This window comes from Bombyx mandarina, chromosome 23, assembly GCF_030267445.1.
Source record: "Bombyx mandarina strain Sakado chromosome 23, ASM3026744v2".
Lineage (NCBI taxonomy): Eukaryota > Metazoa > Arthropoda > Insecta > Lepidoptera > Bombycidae > Bombyx > Bombyx mandarina.
In genome coordinates, this window is record NC_143229.1 from 14,799,500 (window position 1) to 14,821,122 (window position 21,623).

Sequence of the window (21,623 nt, forward strand, 5' to 3'; positions counted from 1 at the left end):
AAATGATTGCGGCAAGCTCGACTTGGCTCTGCTCCTGGCATTGCTGAAGTCCATGGGCGACGGTAACCACTCACCATCAGGTGGGCCGTATGCTCGTCTGCCTAAAGGAGCAATAAAAAAAGGGGGATGGACTGATGAAATGAGTCAAAACATGTTTTTTAAACATAATGTAGACGGGACACCAAATATAGTTACACCTTAAGATCCGGGGCTTATGATTTGAGTTCAATGCGTTACCAGTCGCTGAAGCAGTACCGTTTATTGGTAGCTGACTGTACCAAGGGAAAGAAACATTTATAATAATTTATAAACGAGTTAACCTCAAATGGGTACGTGGCTTACATGCTGTCGAACTGGGAGCTGTAGGATCGAAGTGGGCCCTTAAACCTACACCAAGGTTGCAACTTCACTGCCATTCTTTTATAAATTCTTCTCTCTGCAACACGACGGACCCGGCATCCGCTCAGTGAATCCATGGATGACTAAGAAGTTCGTCTCCCGTCAAGTTTTCATTAGTCCAGGCATCATACAAAGAACATTTATATTTTCATTTCTCGTTTGTTTTTTCATCTTATAATTTCCCATATTGAGTCATTACGTTCGAGCTTTTTTTTTATCCGTACCTATGCTGATAGCCTTGAGAGGCTATTTCAGCGAAACCTTAACTAGTAGGTGAGCTCACGGGGCTCAAACCTGACGACGTTGATAACATGAACTCTAGCAAGAGTCGTGGTTCGCAGAATCTACCAACGGATCGGAAACGCGACCAACTGAGAAGATCCGACAAGAAACTCAGTGGGCTGTGGCTCCGGGTTAATTTACTCATCGAGCCCTTCGTCGTTAGCGACGGGTTCGACGAGAACGATGACCGGTGCTTGAGGTACCTAAAAGCACCGTTAGTGGATCGGGAGGATCCGAAATGACGTGTTTTGGGCGACGTTGACTGCTTTCCATTCTGTCCGCAGGATCGGGAATGTAGTTACCGGTGGCCGTGATGAGAGGGTTTTCGTGTCGTGCCGCTTTGTCGAAGTGGCGTTAAACCTGAAACACTCCGGTGCACGACTGCCGAGCTCGGTGCGTGCGTTATGTGTGACAGGACAAGGCGCGGATCGAAGCCATTATTAGTTCTTACGTAATCGAACCTTTATACCATTTTGTCAATACTTGTACAATACCAGATTTTTTAGTATTCGTATCGAAATTATCAATTTTTTACTTCACTTTTTGCGAGTGGTCAATTGCAGTGTGATATAAAGCCTAATTCTATTCCGCCACGAAACATCCTCAATATAATATCTGCAGAACTTCTCAAATGACGTAGATATGTATCCTCATTCAGTTTTAAATCGAAACAAGACAAAAGTGAAGTATGAATTTCATGAAGCGAATAGTAATGTGATTGTCCCGACCGTTCTGACACACTTCCAGCGAAGGTTCCAACCCCGAATACTGCGACGCCGACCCTGACATCATTTACAGCGGGGTATTTTCCTCGGCAGCTTATTATAAACCGTATAGGTAACATAGTATCGGACACACACTGCTGCGGAACACCCATTTATAATTTCTCCCACAACAGACTAATGCCAGGGCGTGTTGAAAGCCAGAGAGAGAGAGCTGCTGCCTGCGCCCGACTCATAGCTCCTTCTGTGCCAAGAAAACTTCTGTTTCAGTTTCGAGTTTATTTCAGCGCAGTTGAGATGCATTCACTTTGTTTTCTTTCATTTATTTATGTTTGACGTATATCAGTGAAAGGGCTCTCGGCTCGCCTGCTCTTGAATGGTTATCGAAACTCATAAATATGACGATGTAAATGATGCTACCCCTTGTACCTCGAGACTTGAGGCCGAAATTTCAATTAAATTGTATAACGTGACAGAAACACCAATCCTCAGACACAGCCCACTGAGTTTCTCGCCGGATCTTCTCAGTGAGTCGCGTTTCCGATCCGGTGGTAGATTCTGCGAAGCACAACTCTTGCTAGGGTTCGTGTTAGCAACGTCGTCAAGTTTGAGCCCCGTGAGCTCACCTACTAGTAAAGGTTACGCTGAAATAGTCTCTCAAAGCTCTCAGCTTAGGTAGGAAAAAAAAAGACAGAAACAGTAACCGTGCGATCCCGTCTGGTCGTGCGCTGTGTAGCATGTGGCAACTGACAGCCCTAGCACGCCACGTGTTAGCTGCACCTTGCTAATTGTATGTCTCGGTGTCTGTGACATTGTGCCATATCAAGCAAGGTTTAACACGACATTTGTAGTTTTCTTAAAACACTTTACTGATTCTTTTTTATTATTATTAAAGTTTATACAAATACAAGTGTCACTTAGGTTTTGTTCTTATCCTAAACGTTGGTAACCTAAAGGGCTATTTTAACTACGTAAAGGTCCGCTTACGTGACCGACCTCAACCCGAGAGAATTGCTAACCCTGGCCCTAGTAAGAGCAGTGCTTCGCTGAATCTACCACGGGAACGGAATCTCGCCCTATCCTGCTCCCAAAACGGACTGCGCTAGTCATCTCAATATTCAAACAAATTTTATAAAATATGACGTCAAAGTTAATATAAAACCAGGCTTCATACTGTTCTGTGTTAAAAATTTAGTTTTCGTAAAAGTCTGCAATGGAATAAATTACCTTATAGGCGCATTTTAAATTAATAAGTAATAACAGTAATATTATTTTTCACATCATATTACTGCAATTTATACACTTTGTATTGTATCTGACTATCTATCCGCGTACTTTCTTGGGTGAGTTAACAACCAGCCACGCCTTTAACGATTACAAATTCCTTTGATGTGAGCCTGAAATCACTTCGAACCAGTGACGCGGGAATGATGTGCAAAACGTTTATGGTGGCGGAGACTAGTACAATATCTTCTACATTATTATTAGTGATAAGAGGACTCTAATTAAATTGTGACGAATTACTCAGGAAGAGGACTACAATGCTAAGGACAACAACGTCATCAATAAAACACTTTCAATCGACGAGTGTAAGGACCGTAAACGCGAGAACAAACCCGTTCCTAACACTAGCTAGCTCAGACAATGTTGCAAACAATCTAACCGATGCCTGCAGATCTGCGAAATATGTAAAAGGATTTTAGTATTTGACCCTCGACTGAGCTGCGCGCGAACATCCGTCGATGTGTGTCTCGTCTGTTACTTACATCACTGTGTTTTTGTCTGATTCTCGGTATTTTATGATTTTACAATATAAGTTACCTACGTGTAATTATGTAGTCACATATTTTCCGGTAACGTTATAACTTAAACATTAAAATGAAAGTATCGAGTGTCTATTAAAGGTATTTATACTAATGCATGGTGCGCGGCCCTCCTGGTGTAGAGTGGCTACATGAGGTCGAAATCTCAATTGTAGAAGTATGTACAGACTTTTATAGTCGATACGACATCCCGAGAATTATCGAGAACATTCCTCACAAGTAGAGTATTTTCGATGTGTGTTCCGCTATCTAACAATAGTTGGCGTTGTACTTCTCGAGCGTTCTAGGTGTTACTAGATCCTTTGATATTCGTTTCGGCTATTCGGCGATAAATGGCGTTACTCATACCGACGTAACAATATGTACTACGATAAACTCTACGGCACTTTACTAATGAATCTTGGATGCCGGAACGGTCCATGAAACTAGGGTGATCGATTTGGTTTCTAAAAGCCCACAAGAGGTATACAGTATACAGAGCATATGAGGAACATAAGACACTGTACTGAACATAAGACATACGATAGGCTTTCTAAAACGACTCTACACATAAGACAATTAGACTTAGCTTAGGATACTGAAAGGCCGCAGAGCATCGTGCAAAATGTATTTGGCTGATGACCTTACAAGAATGGATATGTTTGGTGCCTGTCTTAGGATGTTTATGAGATTATATTCCAACAATTGTCACGAGATTAATGCGAGAAGGTCTTGGAGAAAGGCATTAGTTTTTTAGGAGCGTAATACAAAATAACACGGGATTACGTCTCTTCTGTCCACCTGGGAAAGTCGCACAGAGTGCCCACTCACACAGTGTTCTAACAGAAGTGTGCCTGTTCATAAGAACATATTCACGTTATGGCGTTTAGTGGATACCCTAAGCTACGGCTGCTATCGGTGCCAAGTTCCTTAACACGGCTTGCGATACAGATGACGATAGGGTTGGGTCTCTAGGTGATAACGATGGCCGGCTCTTTGAATTTACTGTCCAGACACCGGAAGAAGAACTCGGTCGTAAGCAGCCTCTATGCTCGGGACCCGCTAGTCATCCGCAGGGCTGTCGCGATCACCGCCGTCTTCGGAGCCGTATGCGCTTTGGCCGGAACGAGGCCTTGAGTTTCTGGGGCGGAGGCGCTCGTTGCTCTTTGTTTGTAGGTTTGTTTGTTAGAGCACCATCAACAACCAGCGTATTAAAAATTTGTTTTGATGAAACTATTACAAATCAAATTGGAAATTTTGGTAGTTATTAAACCGCGGAATCTGGACCTGGAACACGATTTGTTCTCGTTTTAACTTTAACATCTTCGTATCAAGACGGGTGACGCCGTGACGCACCTCTAGTCACTGATGTAGTTCAATTATTCTTGGTAGTGATCAGCCAACTGACTGACCTACATATTCTACCCTTTTGTTTTTAATTATATCGCAGTATAAATTCTAATAATAAACTAAAATGCTCACAAGATAATCGCATAAGGTACATCGTCTTTATGATTTGTGGACTTTATTAAAATATTTTCTACCGAAACTGCAAACGCGGTACGTTTGTTCGCGCACCGGGAAGACATTATTTCGAGTACGAATTAGGGCACATTGTAAGAATTGACAACATCTCTGAAGCCAGTGAGGTCAAATTAATTTCGGAGCGGCCGGCGCTCGGAGCATCTCTGACATTTATTAAAATTATTTTGGGGATGTCTGCATTCTCAAAACAGAACCTTGAATATTTAATGAAACAGATTGTATCGTATGCTAGCTTGCTGCCTGCAGTTTCGTCCGCGTGGACCACACTATAGCGCCTGGGCCGGAGTCCCGTGCTCGGGTGCGGAATGAAAACCAGCCTTTTTTTTTTATTTTATTGCTTTGATGTTTGGATGATCTCACAGCCCACCCGGAGTTAAGTGGTTACTGGAGCCCATAGACATCCACAACGCAAATGCGCCACCCACCTCGAGATATAAGTTCTAAGGTCTCAGTATAATTACAACGGCTACCCCACCATTGTTGTTGATGTTATTCCTTCACCGTGGAAGTCAATCGTGAACATTCGTTGAGTACGTATTTCATTAGAAAAATTGGTACCCGCCTGCGGGATTCGAACACCGGTGCATCGCTACATACGAATGCACCGGACGTCTTATCCTTTAGGCCACGACGACTTCATGGTGATGATGATTGGTGCAGGTCAGCAATACCGGTGGCACAACCAAGCCGCTGCCTACGTCTGGGTACTTTCCGAAAGCCTCGTTTGAAGAAAGACATCTCGAAGCGTTTAGAAAACGGCATTGTCTCAATAAACCGGGTACGATGTGAAGAGTTTGTCTCCCTATAAGAAAAGTTACCGTATAAGAAATTCCGCGTCTCTTTACCTGAATACACTTAAAATGTACCACATAGTGCTCGTGCTTATATTTTAGGACGGACTTAAGCAGACTATATAAACTTTTAACTATGCTAGAGTTTATTAAAAATATTGTTCCCAAAAGAAACCAGACCAGTCAGGACACAAGAGAAGGACGATTCATCATAGAGGCTGAGACAACTGGTTCACAGTGGCCGTCCTTCACAATACTTCAATTGTTTGGTCAACCGGCCACACCAACTATAACGATACGCGTTCGTATTCATGAGGCCGTCGGTTTAAGACTAGGTAATGGTAATAGTGTTCACGAGTGTTCACATTTGGCAACAAGTTATTAATTTAGGTACCGGAATTTGATAATAACACGAGTGTCGTTTTTATAATCTAACAACAAAATTACGCATTTGGATTATCACAATGGTTCTACCACCGCCCCGTGCACAGGCGACACAGATAAACTTATCTGTTTGTGACCTACATACATTGCACTGTTTGTTGTGAGACGACATTTGTTTGGTGGAGACTCCTTCGTGTGCGGATGCATGATGCGGACACGCCCTGAGTAACCGTGTACGAGCACTGTGGGAGTGATTCGACCAATGAGTTTTACAAAACGTGGTTTACGTGTGAAGGGATTGCACTGGTAAGAGGCCTTCACAAATATCTTTGGAAGACTGGTGACGTGTACGCGACCTAACTTGGCGCTCGTATCATACGAACACGGGATCCGCCATACGGTTCCCACTTATCAAGTAATGCATAGTTTTTACAAATCTTTTTTGAATAATCTGCAATTTGATCCATGTCCAAGACCAAACGGATGTCTGTGCTGATTTTTACGAAATAACAAAAAAAAACTTTGGTTCTTTATTGTATAACTAACGTAGAGCAGAGTATATTTTTTTGTAGACTATAACGTAAAGCTCATTTTAATTAAGTTGACTGTTGTAGTGAGATCAGTCGAGCTGTTTGTGCGATAGTGTTTGTCGTTTAACATGTCCTAACAATTATTTTTGTGTAATTAGAGTTACAAAAACAAGGAGTGGTCACTCCTTTTGTCTGCGGGTTGACGTTGACGTTCATTTCTAAGAAAGTGAACTAGAGACGTGCTGTTGAGTAATCTGAACCCGCACGATCACAGTCTGGATATATTATTTATCAGTTATCAGTAGCGGTCGACGGAGTCATCGGGTCGCGCCCGGTGACGTCACTGCACAAACGTCTCGTCCACGGTGCTCGGTGCTCTGCGCTTTGATCAAGGAAATCCGAAGAATTTTAGAATTCTCACATAATTTTTTCCCTTATATGGTGCAAAACCATATTCTGTTACACTGAATACCATGTCTCATCATCAATATTAACTAAAACGTTTGTAGACGTCAACCTTTGTTTATCGGCTCCGGTAACAGCTTAACATCGGGTGCGTTTACAGTTAATTTGTTCGTCCTAGTGCTATAATAGATTCACCGATTCACAGATTCACCGTTCAACTGATCACGCACACTGTATTGTATGGTACTGGTAATGTAGAATGCAACGAGTCTGAGAAGCCAGAACCGCAGCAGGGTACCACACATAACGAAGTGGCCGCCTTTTTTTTTCCTACCTAAGCTGATAGCCTTGAGAGGCTATTTAAGCGTAACCTTAACTAGTACCATAACACACGGGGCTCAAACCTGACGACGTTGCTAACACGAACCCTAGCAAGAGCCGTGCTTCGCAGAATCTACCACCGGATCGGAAACGCGACCCACTGAGAAGGTCCGGCAAGAAACTCAGTGGGCTGTGTATGTGGGAGTGGCCGCCGCTAGGCTCGCAGCGTACCACCGCACCTGACCGGCATCGCTTATTCGTAATGAATCAAAAGACGGTGACACCTGATACTCGTTCGGACATAGAACTGTGCGGTTTACCTCGTCCCCGTGACTGTACCTACTGTTCCTTGGAATTGGAAACTGTAAACAAGTTGTGCTCGAGAAAATATGTAATACTCAATGAAAAATAAGAGTGTTCGTTGTAGGTGCGCCGTACCGGAGATCAATCGAACGAGTTGTCGTGGAGTGACTCGGGTGGATGAAATCCGCCAGGCTGACGCTTCCGAGACCTTATTACGTGAATCACTATTTTATGTTCCAGATGGAATATGCATATCATAAACAGCTTGAGGTGAGCGAGATACGGTTGCAATGAACACTTCGGACTCGGAAGGTTCGATTTTCTATCAGGAGGCGAGTGAGGTCTGTTGTAAGCCTATAAAGTTGGTACCGTCGTCTTGCGTATTCGTACCAGAAATAAATCTTTCCTATAATTCAAAACGAACATTGCCGTCTAGTCGATGCGGCAACCTCAAAATGCGCCTCTTGTTTCCTTAAAAATGCAGCATTAGTTCCAATAGTTCCACATGCATAGCTCGTGCCGCACACTATATCAACACCGCACCGTGCCGAACTGGAGTGAGTAGTAACGTGGAGCTCCTCGCCGAGAGCGCTGTGTAGGCTGTATAGTGTACGCTGCACGGTGTATACTAGCGTCGAGGTGATCGGCCTTCTGTCTCTAGCAGCACTCTCGCAGCGGTCTGACTCTCTGTCATGACAAGACATGACGAGAGCCACCGCGACACCGGCAACATACTGTATTCATGTAGTCATTACTACATACATTTAAGAGTCATTTCCTACACACAGAATGATCTGTGCAGTCTGTGATCGGGCCTCGACCATGACCCGGTTCCAACACGGGTAAAACTTGTATAATGACACGTACATAATGCGTTTTATCGGTGAGAAAATATTCAAGTTCACTTCTAATTTTAGCATCAAAATAAACAAGGAAGTATTGATAGATTGAAAAAACGTATGAATAGTGACGTCACCCGCGCTAACCGCACGACCGCTCTAGGTCAGCGCTTCTCAACCTGCGCGGCTGACCACGCGTACCTCCAGGGGACGCGTGGTACCGCAGCCGGTGGGGGTACGTGAAAATTTATTGTATACTTTTTTTGTTCTATTTTTAATTTATTTCATTTTCTTAAATTCAGTAAGGATAATAACAATTAATAATATAAGGATAACAATATGAGAGATAGAGAGAGAGATAGTATTCTTTATTGTACACCAAAAAAACAAATAAACAGTGCGATACATTAAAAACAAAAAAGTACAATTGTCGGTCTTATCGCTAAGAGCGATCTCTTCCAGACAACCATCAGGTGGACAAGAATCATTTGGAAACGAACTACGCGCGGTGTACCATTCCAGTGAAATACATATGTTTTTGAGATTGGTATTATATTGTAGTTACAGGGTTTTACGTGAATTTTGACAAAAAATATCTGATATTTGATTAATTATATTTAAAATAATATTATGTTTAAGCTTTAAAGTTCTAAAGTTAATAATTAACAACTGGTTTTTAGTGTATCAGATCAAAATCAAATATTTTTTATGGAAAACCCTACAGCACTAACTGTTGTAGGAATATCCTTAAAAATAATAAATAAACAGATGATAGATAGATATAGACATTGACAAAAATATGTATAATAACATTTCGTTATTGGACATAAAAGACAACTCTACAAAAATACAAAAACAACGAGAATCTAGAGTCAAGACGTATATTTCAAAGCTAAGATCGACAATAGATTAAGAGAAAAGAAATATTTTTAGAAGATATTAGACGTTAAAGTTATTAGACGACGATACTCATAAATGAAAAGTTTTATTAAGGATACGGGACCAAAAAAGGTTGAGAGCCACTGTTCTCGGCTACAGCTGAAGGACAAGCAAGACGTAGCGACGAACTCCATAACAAAACTGATTCGAATTGTGAGACGCATTTAACTTAGTTGCACTAAAGTTTCGTCACTAAGTGCTGCTATTGTCGGCGACCTCATATTTATAATTCAGTTTATGTTCAGGTTTATATTTAGGTAGAGACTAATCGAGATACGAATGGGGCTGAAACTTTAGACAAGTATTCTGGTCACGAAACAAGTTCACAGGTGGCGGCAGGGCGGGCTCGCTCGACAGGCGCCGCGGCGTCTCATGTTATGAACTGCTAGTTTGTGAACTCTTCGACTATTGTATGTTACCAAATCTTTAGTTTGTACAGCTTTGGATAAATTGAATATTTCCTAAATGTTAATAGAAACTTACTGACTAGTTTAGTATTTCTTCACTTTAGTATTTGTACTTCTGCGTTTTGTGAGAGAGGCGGGTCCTCGACAGCATACCTAAATAAAAAAACTTGCATTTCTCGAACAGTTACTATACTGTTACTATACTTGAGACCTTAGAAATTGTATCTCAAGGTGGGTGGCGCATTTACGTTGTGGATGTCTATGGGCTCCAGTAACCACTTAACACCAGGTGGGCTGTGAGCTCGTTCACCCATCTAATTTAATTGACACAACACAACATTACGATAATGAGGTAAGTCACACTTCGGAATAAAATATATGTCTTTTCTAAACTACATGGAACTGCCGCTCAGGCATCCCTGGCGTCGTCATATAAGTGAACTATTACTTACAACATGTTTTTCTCTTTAAAAAGTTATCTCATTAAACTGCCTACCCTGATCGTCTGATAGCGTGGAGCTTGTAAGGCCAGAGACTGACCCGCGAGTGTAGATACTATATAAGCCCCTTATTATCGTCGTCGATAAACTGGAGTCGAGAGGATATGACCGTGTTGTGCGTTGTGTTTTGCGATATCGATATAACGATATTGATTGTGTGCTGATGTGGATGATGACATCGTTATCTCGTTGCGCGCGTGGGGTATTCACGGACTCACAATGCGTGCGCTGTGCCCGCGTCGACTCGAAGAGACCGCTCAATGCCGCTGTTGTGGTTGATGGCGCCAGCGGGCAAGTCACCTCGCGGAGCGTGGAGTCCGACACGTCACAACGAGAACGCTGTCCTCCTGCCGAAAGACCTCCCGTGATCTCATTCTGTACCCACCAGACACATTCTATACGTTTTTTTTTATAAGAAGTTTGTTATATAATATGAGCAAGGGTTCAAAATCAACGTCTTTATCGTATTCACCCCGGTGAGGTGGTGGAATATCACTGGAAGCCTCCTATGTGGTCATATATTTCTTTAAAATATTGCCGAAGAAATATTACTCTAATATCTTATATATATAGGTTATAGGTTAAGGAAATATATATTTAAAGGCATATTTAGATAGAGCACACTATCGTTAACAACTGTAGAACGCAACGTACCTGCTGTATCTATTCCAGAATTTCTGTAGATAAAACTATGGTCTTAAAGATGCTTTTAGCGATAAGACCACCTATTGTACAACTTTTATTTTTATAAATTTAATTACGCCACGTTACCTGGTCCCGTGCTAAGCTCGTAAAAAATATTTTTTTACAGGTAGATACCAGATAACGGAAATAAATGTAAGATTTTTATTATACACATACATATATTTAATGTATGCGAATCCATAACCCTGGAAAAGACATTTTATATTTATCATACAAATATTTTCTCTTGGCGGGATTCGAACCCACGACCCCCTTGTGTAGTGACCATGTCACTTACCACTACACCACACGGTCGTTAAATATACAATTATACCTGTCTGTTGACTGTCTTCAATGTTAATCGGAATTTAGTGTGCAATAGTGTGTATTCTCTCTCTTTCTCTCTTTAAAGGCGAGGAAACTGCCGATACTCAATCAACCCCCGAATTAGTAACAGCTTTCAGCGTTACATTGTCACATTGTCACTTGCGAGGAAAAATTCATTCTTTTTAATAACGTAAGCGGTCAGCATGTTGGTTAGACCCTGTTTGAGCACCAGATAATATCCCAAACGAAAACTTACCCGTAAAAGGTCATGGTCACTGTTTGGTGGTCTAGTGCCTATATAATTCATCACAGTTTCTTGCCAAATGACACCAGCATTACTGCCGATGTATGCTGTGAGGAACTGGACATAATAACAGAGAAGCTCGCGAATTTTCGGTCAGTCTTGGTTAGTCGCTCGTCCACGCTGTTCCTACACGACAACGCTCGACCTCGTGCGAGACAACAGACGGTCGCTAAGCTGCAAGAGCTAGGGTTGGGAGCTACGTATCATCCACTGTACTCACTAGATCTTGCGCCGACAGGCTAGTGTTCAGTGGTTACCGCACCAAGTGGACATCATAACGTGCAGGTCGCCACTCACTCTCTCATGAGGTCTAAGGCTCAATTGTACTGTATGTCGACCAAATCGTAACCTATGACTGGTTCGCGGTAGAAATTAGAAAAATAGGAGGTGTCTACTGCTGCGGCTCTTGGCGCTCTGTGCCGAGAGAACACGAGCTGTGGCACCGGCCGTGACGTTCCGTGCTGTGTTGCAGATGTATGCGGGCGCGTTGCTGGCCACGGCGGCGCGGCTGGCGTGGGACCCCAGCACTTACACGTGGTTCCGCTTCCTGTGCGCCGCGCAGTACCGCGTGTCGGCCGCCTACGTGCTGGCGGCGGGCCTGTGGCTGGCCGCGCTCGTCTACCTGGCAGCGGCCGCCGCGCACCGCTCCGCCTCGCACTCGCACTGCCTGCATCTCGTAAGTGCCGCACCCGCTCCGCGACCCCCTGCCAGCCCCTAACTCCCGCTGTCACAATACGATCTGCAACGAGTCCAAGCCGCCTAGCGCCTGTACAAACATTTACTCATTTAATCAGCTCTTTAAAACTAATCCGAGAACTAGTACATACTTAAATAATATTTGTACTTTTCATAAGACAACTATACATACACAGTACATACCATACTATTTACAATGTGAAGTTTCTTTGTTTCTGTAACATACATTTATTTTGTAGGTAAAGAATATAATAGGGGTTAAAGTATGAAATTGCCGTTTTATTGTAATAGGTCCTTCTAATTGACATAGAACCTCATGGTTTGAGATTATTGAGTGAAACCTTTTTCAAATGGTACCTATTAGGTTCTTCTTTTCAAAAATGTGCAACGTTCGATTATCGACTTTCAGTTGTTTTTTTATTCAGCTTAGACAAAAAAGATGGATAGTTCGAAAATTCGAGTGATTTTTGAATACGAGTTGCGGAACTGACGCTGCAGCAACAGCTCGCAATATCAATGTTGCGTTTAGAGAGGGGACTGCTAATGAACGCATCGTGCGATTCTGGTTTATACGCTTTCGTGATGGAAATTTTGATTTGAAGACCGAACCACGTGGAAGATCTCTCACACATGTGAATAACAATGAATTCAAAGATATGGTGGAAGCCGATCCGAGCCAATTACCCAGGAATTAGAGGCATCATTTAACTATACTTTACCAACAATATTGACTTATTTGCGTCAAATCAATAAAATAAAAAAATATGAAAAATGGGTGCATTATGATTTGATTGATTTGCAGAAAGAAACGCGTGTTGAAACTTGTGTTGCCTTGTTGAATCGATACAGAAATGAAGGAATATTGGATCGAGTTGTGACATGTGATGAAAAGTGGAATCTTTACGATAACCATAAGCGAAAAATGCAATGGCTGACCTCAGGTCAAACGCCGCAACAGTTTTAACAAAGCTTACCAATAAAAAGGTAATGGTAACTGTTTGGTGGTCTCAGCATGGTGTTATTCACTATAGCTTTCTCCGATCTGGTCAAGCAATAACGGCATAATAATATGTCTACTGTGCCGAACTACCAATTCGTGATTTGGACAATTTTCTACGTGATAAAAAGTTTTCTTCCCAGGAGGCAGTACAAAATGCTTTCACACAGTTTGTACCTAGTCAGGTCATAAATTCTGTCACATGTTTAATGTAAAATAATTGAAACAAGTTTATTCATTATGTAACCATTCATATACCAAAATGAACTTAACAAAACATAGATTCTTATGACACTAAAGTTTATTCAAAATGAGCTCCGTGATTTTGAATACAGGCCTTCAATCTGCGCGGCCAGTCGTCTATCGCAACACGAACGAGGTCCATGTCAATATCGGCGGCTGCCTTAATCAAGGATGTCTTGAGTGACTCCAAATTGGGATGAGGCTTTGAGCACGCCTTTTCCTCCAAGTGTTGCCATATCTTGTAATCTAACGGATTCAAATCTGGACTGGAGGAGGGCCAGTCTTCGTGCCGGATGAAGTCGATTTCACGCGCCACCAGCCAGTCTTGTGTGCTCTTCGCTCTATGAGCTGACGCCGGATCTTGTTGGAATACCCAGTGCCTGTTATTGAACATGGTATGAGAAACAGGTTCCATAAGGTTCGTCAGGACTGTATTTTGATACACAACTGCATTCGTTTTTACACCTTTCTCACAAAAATGTACCTCTGTTAAGCCCCAATAAGAAACTCCCAACCATACCATGAGCGAGGATGGAAAATGACCTCGTTGGACACGCGGAATACGGTTGCTCGCTTCTTCACTACTGTGTGCGTACACCTTTTCATTTTGTTTGTTGTAGCTCTCTTCTACGGTAAAAATTTTTTCATCCGAAAAAAGAATTTCCCGATATTTTTTTCCCGCGTACCGCTTCAACAAAGCGCGGCATCTCTTCAGTCTCAGGTCCATTAGACGAGCATTCAAACGATGTCCTGTTTTTCTTCGATATGCCCAAAGCCCTAAGTCTTCATTTAACACCCTTTTCACCGTGGTTCTGCTTAACCCCATCTGAAGGGCCAACAGTTTCTGCTTACGTTTGGGATTTCTTTGAATTCGCGCCTTCACAGCTTTTATCACTTCTGGAGTCCTAACAGACCGAGGGCGCCCACTTCTTAACCTGTCATCTACACTAAAGTCTTCATTGTATCGTTTGATGGTACGATAAACAAATATTTTGGTTATATTCAAATTTTTCAGTATGTTAAAAATTTAAATTGGCGCGTAACCGCAACGATGCAACGCAATAACTGCAACACGGTCTTCTTTAAGCGTCCACTCCATATTTAAAAATGAGTAAAATTCTAAAAGTATACATTTTTATTTTCATGAACAATTCGAAATTCGAATTCAATAAACTTTTTTGTGGCCAGCATTCTAAGAGAAAAGTTTTTACTGTGTGACAATACTTATGACCTGACTAGTTAGAATCTAGATCACCAGAGCTCTATCGCAAAGGCATAAATTACCTTCCTATTAGATGGCAGCAATGTATACTTATATAATAATTAAATAAATAGGTATGTTAAATGAAAACAAAAACGGCGATTTCATACTTTAACCCCTAATATTTATGTTACACCACTACTATGCCGTTTTAACCATTAACGTACATATATTCACAATTATTAGTTGAGAAGAAAATTGGTTTGAATGCAGACTTTCTTTTGCAAAATGTAATCTTGACAGCATAACTATTGGGCTAGTAGTAGTAGTAGTAGTAGTAGTAGTACGAGTAGCTTAGAATTCTACCCAGTTCAAAATGAAAAATATCTATTGTTTTCTAAAGATGCTGTGCATCAAAGCGACCGTGCAGTCTGTAACAATATCGCAGGCTTGTGCGGGACTGTAGCGCAACGTGGACGCCTTGTTGTCCGGGGGGACTTAGTACTGTTCTCAGAATACACGTGTGTTCTGGCATTTCTAAGGAACCGCGCTACCATGCAAATATGTAATATTGTATAGTGAACAAATACAGCGCAATGTCGATGTAACAAATCGGAAGGGGACAAGTAGATATTCGTTATATTAAGTAGTTCGGTAAACTGAGATTTGTTATATTAAGGTTAGGCTGGTCTACCATTTGTTATAAACAAGGTACTTACCTAAAAAATAGTTTTATTCACCTCAACATTACGTACCTACTAATCTTGTTATAGGGAACAACTTCTACTAATAAATGATGAACACATTTTTATCAAATTACTGTATGTATTTTCTATTTAAAAACAAATAGGCAGGTAACATTTTTTTACCTTAGATTAATCTATAAAATAATAATAATTAATCTAAATTAAATGCTTACTTCATCAGTCCGTAAAACTAGGTATCAAGGTGGGTTCATACATTGTGTAAGTATGTTAATGTTAATTGTAAAAATTCGCACAACAAAACTTACGAATTAAAGGTAAAAACTTAAAAAATCAACAACGAGTAAGTAGCCTGTTTACATTACGTCCCACTGGCCCCATCAAACAAACCGGTCGAGACCCATTCCACATGCTATGGGATTAAGCATCATATTGGTGGGAACGTTATTTAAAGGTTTTGGGCTGACAAATTTTTTTTTTTTTTTATTGCGTAGATGGTTGGACGAGCTCACAGCCCACCTGATGTTAAGTGGTTACTGGAGCCCATAGACATCTACAACGTAGACGCGCCACCCACCTTGAGATACAAGTTCTAAAATCTCTGTATAGTTACAACGGCTACCCCACCCTTCAAACCGAAACGCATTACTGCTTCACGGCAGAAATAAGCAGGGCGGTGGTACCTATCCGCGCGGACTCACAAGAGGTCCTACCACCAGTAATTACGCAAATTATAATTTTGCGGGTTTGATTTTTGTTACACGATGTTATTCCTTCACCGTGGAAGTCAATCGTGAACATTTGTTGAGTACGTATTTCATTAGAAAAATTGGTACCCGCCTGCGGGATTCGAACACCGGTGCATCGCTCAGCACGAATGCACCAGACGTCTTATCCGTTAGGCCACGACGACTTCAAAAAAAATTCGTTAATTATACGTATTTACAATTTTATTCATAATTGAAAATTCGTTATAAAGAGGCTGCTCGCAAGAAGTCTTCGCAATTTAAAGTTATTATTTTACATCTACTCTTATGGGCAATTCAAGGGAATTACGAAGAATTTGCTAAATCGAGGACGTCGTTATATTGAGGTTCGTTATATTAAGGTTGCACTGTACTTTCAAATGTTGTGCGCTGGTTCCGGACGCCCACAGAGAGCACAACAGGGGAACTCCGCCACCTACCTTACGACATGAGGTCGGAGACTGATCTCATGTCGTAAGGTAGGTCGACCTGACCCTCAAACTGTACAGGCGAGTAGGCGATGGCAGTAGTGCTGTAGTTATTAGTGTAGTTACTATGACATTCCAGTACGCGGCGGGCGTGGCGTGCCTCGGGGTGAGCGAGGTGGGGTACGGCGCGTGGATGGGCGTGTCGCTGGCGGCCTGGTGGCGGAGCGCCCCGCAGGCCGAGCTGGCGCGGCGCGGCATGGACCTCATGCACGACATCAAGCCGGCGCTGCTCGCCTTCACGCGGTACAAGGACCTCGTGCGGCCCCTCTACGACATCATCGAGGTGCACCTGTCTCACTATACCTACGCGTGTACGACAATCGACATATCGTCTTCTCGCATTAAAACTGTATAATCTCAAAGCTTACTAAGTTTATAGGAGAGTGTTTTAAAGGATTAACATTGGACCCCTTAAGTACCATTTGAAAAAAGTTTCACTCAAAAATCTCAAACTATGACGGTTCTATGTCAATTAGAAGTACCTACCTATTACAATAAAATGGAAATTTCATACTTTAACCCCTATTATTATATGTATTTAAATACATAGATTTCGGACCTTCGCCAATAAGAAATATTAATGAGTCCATCGTGTCAGCAGGAGATGGAACGGGAGGCGCCCAACAACGCCTTCGTGATCATCGTGTTCGGGATCGTGGGAGCGGCGCTGCAGGTAGGGGCTCGCGGACAACACCGGAGTGTTCGAATAGTGAGCAATGATTGAGGAGCACAGATAACATTCCGGGTAACATTCCAGGTGGCAGCGTTCGTGATGGCGCGCATTCTAGCGCGACGGGCGGGCGAGGCGGCCCGCGCCCCCCGGCCCCCCGCCGCGCCCGACGCCGCTGACGACAGCGACGCAGCGGACGAGCCGCCTCCCCCGCACTGGAGGAAGGACGCCAATCTCCGCATGTACACCATACTCGACAAGATTTTCTAGCAGGTGACGTACCACATGTAATTAAATACTTCCTTCACGACTACTTACTGCTGGTAGGACCTCTTGTGAATCCGCACGGGTGGGTCACCACCCCACCTATTTCTGCCGTGAAGCAGTAATGCGTTTCGGTTTGAAGGGTGCAGTAGCCGTTGTAACTGTACTGAAATCTTAGAATTTATATTTCAAGGTGAATGGCGCATTTACGTTGTAGATGTCTATGGGCTCCAGTAACCACTTACCACTAGGTGGGCTATGAGTTCGTCGACCCATCTAAGCAACAAAAAAAAAATCAATATCAGAGCTACATGGAGGCTACCTTTCTTCCTCAATCACCCGCAAACATAGACGAGACTTAACCCTCCGAGGTGTAAAAATCACAGAAGTGGTCCGTCCGCCTTCCACACTCAGTGGCCCTGTGACCGAGTCTCTGCCAACATTCTTATCTGTACGTATTTCTCTAGTACAGCCGAACCTTTGAAAACATTATATTTTTTGTATTGGACAAGTGGACTAAAGGAGTTCATGGCCCATCCAATGTAAAGGGGTCACCGGAGCCCATGGACACCATCAACCTCAATTTTAGTGTTTGACGGCTGTATCACTCACTCTTTAAACCGTAACGCACGGCTGCTTCGCCGCAGAGATACGTACATGTTGGCGTTAAGCCAGGGTTTTCACACTTGGAACACCAGCGGCATCGCCCGGGCGGCCTGGTAGGGCCGCCGTCCCGCGGAGACCGACGTCGTTGGTCGTCGACTATCGCCTCGACGACCCGTCGGTGGCGCCGCGTGTCTGGTTGTAGTGTTGACCGCGGGAACCCTCCTACTCTGACCGGGTTCTGACCCCGGACGGAGATCGGACGTCGGGTGTTAGAGTGCAGGGGAGTCGTTTAGTGGGTGGGCCTTAAAATCCTTGGGCCCGCGATCTGCTCTCAACACCTGCAGATCGTTGAGTCTCATATACCCCGCGCGCCCTCTAGGCGCGGGGACCTCGTAGGAGGTTCGGCCCCCGGCCCGAAAAAAAGGGTTTTCACACTTAAGTTCTTTTACAATGAAAATACAATACAATTCTATAAAACCTTAACATTACTTCCTTATTACAAAAAGCCACGTGTTAGTTCCTACACAATTAGGCATTTTTGTGATAGTTATAGCAACTACAACTTCTTTATACAAACAAATGTAATTACTACGAAACAATTCACAAAGTATAGCTTAATATTTACAATACATATTTTAGTGATTTTTACATGACTGACATTAATTTGTTTTTCATGAATTACTTTTAACTGATATAAACTAACATTGTTATTATCCAGGCTAATAATAGATTGCGCCAACATCATTTGCATAACAATTACGAAACTTCATTAATTACTGTTAATTATAATATAAATTATTATTAATGTTTATGCTTTATTCATATTTAATTATTTATACAGTCATTTGTGTTTTTAAACAATAATATAAACAATAATAAATATTCTGAACATTTTCACATCAAAACAGTGTCTGCTAAATATTAAATATGGTAGAATAACAGTTTCATCTTGCTAATAATAAATGAATATTAACATAGAATAAACTAAACTATTTATTATTATGTTATTTATGGCCAATAGTGGCGTTTGCGCCCGTATACACTTACACAGGTAGGACAGGTGAGAAGTGCAAGACGCTGTCCACTTTGAATTCAAATATCACTACATAGTATAAAACAAAGTCGCTTTCTCTGTCCCTATATATCTGTCTGTCCCTATGTATGCTTGAATCTCTAAAACTACGCAACGGATTTTGATGCGTTTTTTTTTAATAGATAGAGTGATTGAAGAGGAAGGTTTATATGTATAATAACATCCATTAAATAGTGGAGAAATCAATAATAAATTACAGTTTCCGAAGCGAACCGAGGGCGGGTCGCTAGTAGATTAACCTTTAAAATATAGCTGCACGTTGTATGGCCCAGCTAAAAGTGGTATAACGAAGATTGTGTAATTTCAGGAGGATGAAGGAGACGTGCGTCGCCTCCCCCCGCCGTCCCCGTCCGCACCCCCGCCCCCTGCCCCGCCTCCCGCCCCGCCCAGAGCGCCTACGCACGTCGCGGGCCGGGTCCTGGTCCCGGTCCCGATCCCTGAGCGAGCGGGGTAGGGCGGGTCTGTAGTGTCGCCCCGACCAGATATCTGATGCGATAATGCTCTAGCGAGATGCAATCGAATGCACGATGCAGGTTTAGTTGGAAAAATAACAATGCATCTTAGTATCTTTTTCGGTTTTCTGGAGCGGTGGACATAATTTAAAATTATTGTTACTGTGTAATCTCGCGTTCGTTGTGCTTATACATTAATATTTCGGGCGTTTCCTGCATGAAATGTGTGAAATAGTTATGAAATAGTCATGTTACAAATCGTACATAATAATGCAAAGTTATTGTTGCAGATTTAATACAAGATGTTATGCATAAGCGTATGTAATCCTAATAATTATTTAGTTGTAAGTTTGACTTTAACACGAATTAAATGAGCATTTCAATATTTTCTATCGTAACTGTTGTAGCAGGGAGCCTCACACGGGATGCAGCGAATCCTACACACACACGTGCACACACACACACACACACACACACACACACACACACACACACACACACACACACACACACACACACACACACACACACACACGTGTACACACACACACACGTACACACACACACGTGTACACACACACACGTGTACACACACACACGTGTACACACACACACGTGTACACACACACACGTGTACACACACACACTCACACTCACTCACACACACACACACACACACACACACACACACACACACACACACACACACACACACACACACACACACACACACACACACACACACACACACACACCACACACACACACACACACACACACACACACACACACACACACACACACACACACACACACACACACACACACACACACACACACGTACGTGCACACTCGTATATACACGTAAAAGCGAAATTTCACACAAAGCGGTTTCAATTCTCATTCTTTTTCCATTCAGAGTGCTCCTACACCTTCACATGGATCAATAGAAAAGTTTAAATTGTTGGCACACCAGAATATTGTTGAAAGAGAACAGTTCCAATGTTTAAAAATATAAACTGAATCATAGGATAGGATACAGCATAACTTGTTCTTTATTTATGTAGCTTGTTTACTGTAAAATCAGAATAAATAACGAGCAATCGGACACAAGCGACAACCCGCATCAGTGTGCTTAGTGCGAGTTTTTTAACGTTCTCGATAGCGTAAATGTTAACTCAATTTTGTATGAAGTTGGAACAGCATCCATAACGGAAAACGTAGGCAAACGATCCCATTCCATACAAATATGAGCTAACTTTTACGCTATCGAGAACGTTAAAAAACTCGCACTAAGCACACTGTTCCCAATTTACTTGTCACGATAAAGCACTCGACTCCACTACAAGATCATAACGCCGACTAAAATGGTAATTTGAACTGTGGTAGGACAATGATATGTCGAGATGACGCTGAGCGAGCAACCGTCTGAGGCTCCGCGCTGGCTCGTGTCCCCCCGACGTGTCCCCCTGACTGTCCCCCTGGGCACACAGTCGAGCAACACATGGGACATTGTGTGACTGCCAAGTAGTTAGTTCATAAGTACGGCGTAAGCCACGTAGTTGTAAGTACGATCGATGTAAGCCATATTATTGTACGTGTAAGCCGGCGGTATACACTGCGGCTACGGTTCTGCAACTGTAGCCGACCCCGGCTGCGTCGAGCCGCCAGTGCCGATGTCCGCAAACATTCCTACGCGCGAGACGTTGCCATATGTTATAGTGTTGTACGTTGTAAGTTGTTAAGGAGGGAGAGTGGTTGTTCGATATCAGGTGCCAACAGAGAGGAGGGTGCGCCCGCCGCCGGGCCGCACGGACGCGACCCGGGTCGGGCCTGTGGTGCGCACTCAGACCAATAAACATTTTATTTTTTTATAAACTTGTTTTATTTCGTAGAGATCTCGTCACGTAAAGGAAAAAATTGAATCATTAGATATATGTACGTAGGTAGGGCCACCTCGACCTTCTCAGAGACGGATA

General features: G+C 42.7%; 1 protein-coding gene across 1 annotated transcript in view; it reads left to right on the forward strand.

The window, feature by feature from the left end:
* Positions 1-21,522, forward strand: part of LOC114251185 (uncharacterized) — a 29,162-nt gene extending 7,640 nt beyond the window's left edge. Inside the window, exons 2-6 of the mRNA XM_089737692.1 lie at positions 11,957-12,160; positions 16,639-16,842; positions 17,161-17,232; positions 17,317-17,502; positions 19,500-21,522. Coding sequence (XP_089593818.1) covers positions 11,957-12,160; positions 16,639-16,842; positions 17,161-17,232; positions 17,317-17,499 — 663 coding nt within the window. The 3' untranslated portion in view covers positions 17,500-17,502; positions 19,500-21,522. The remainder of the gene's footprint in view (positions 1-11,956; positions 12,161-16,638; positions 16,843-17,160; positions 17,233-17,316; positions 17,503-19,499) is intronic.
* Positions 21,523-21,623: the final 101 nt, after the last annotated feature.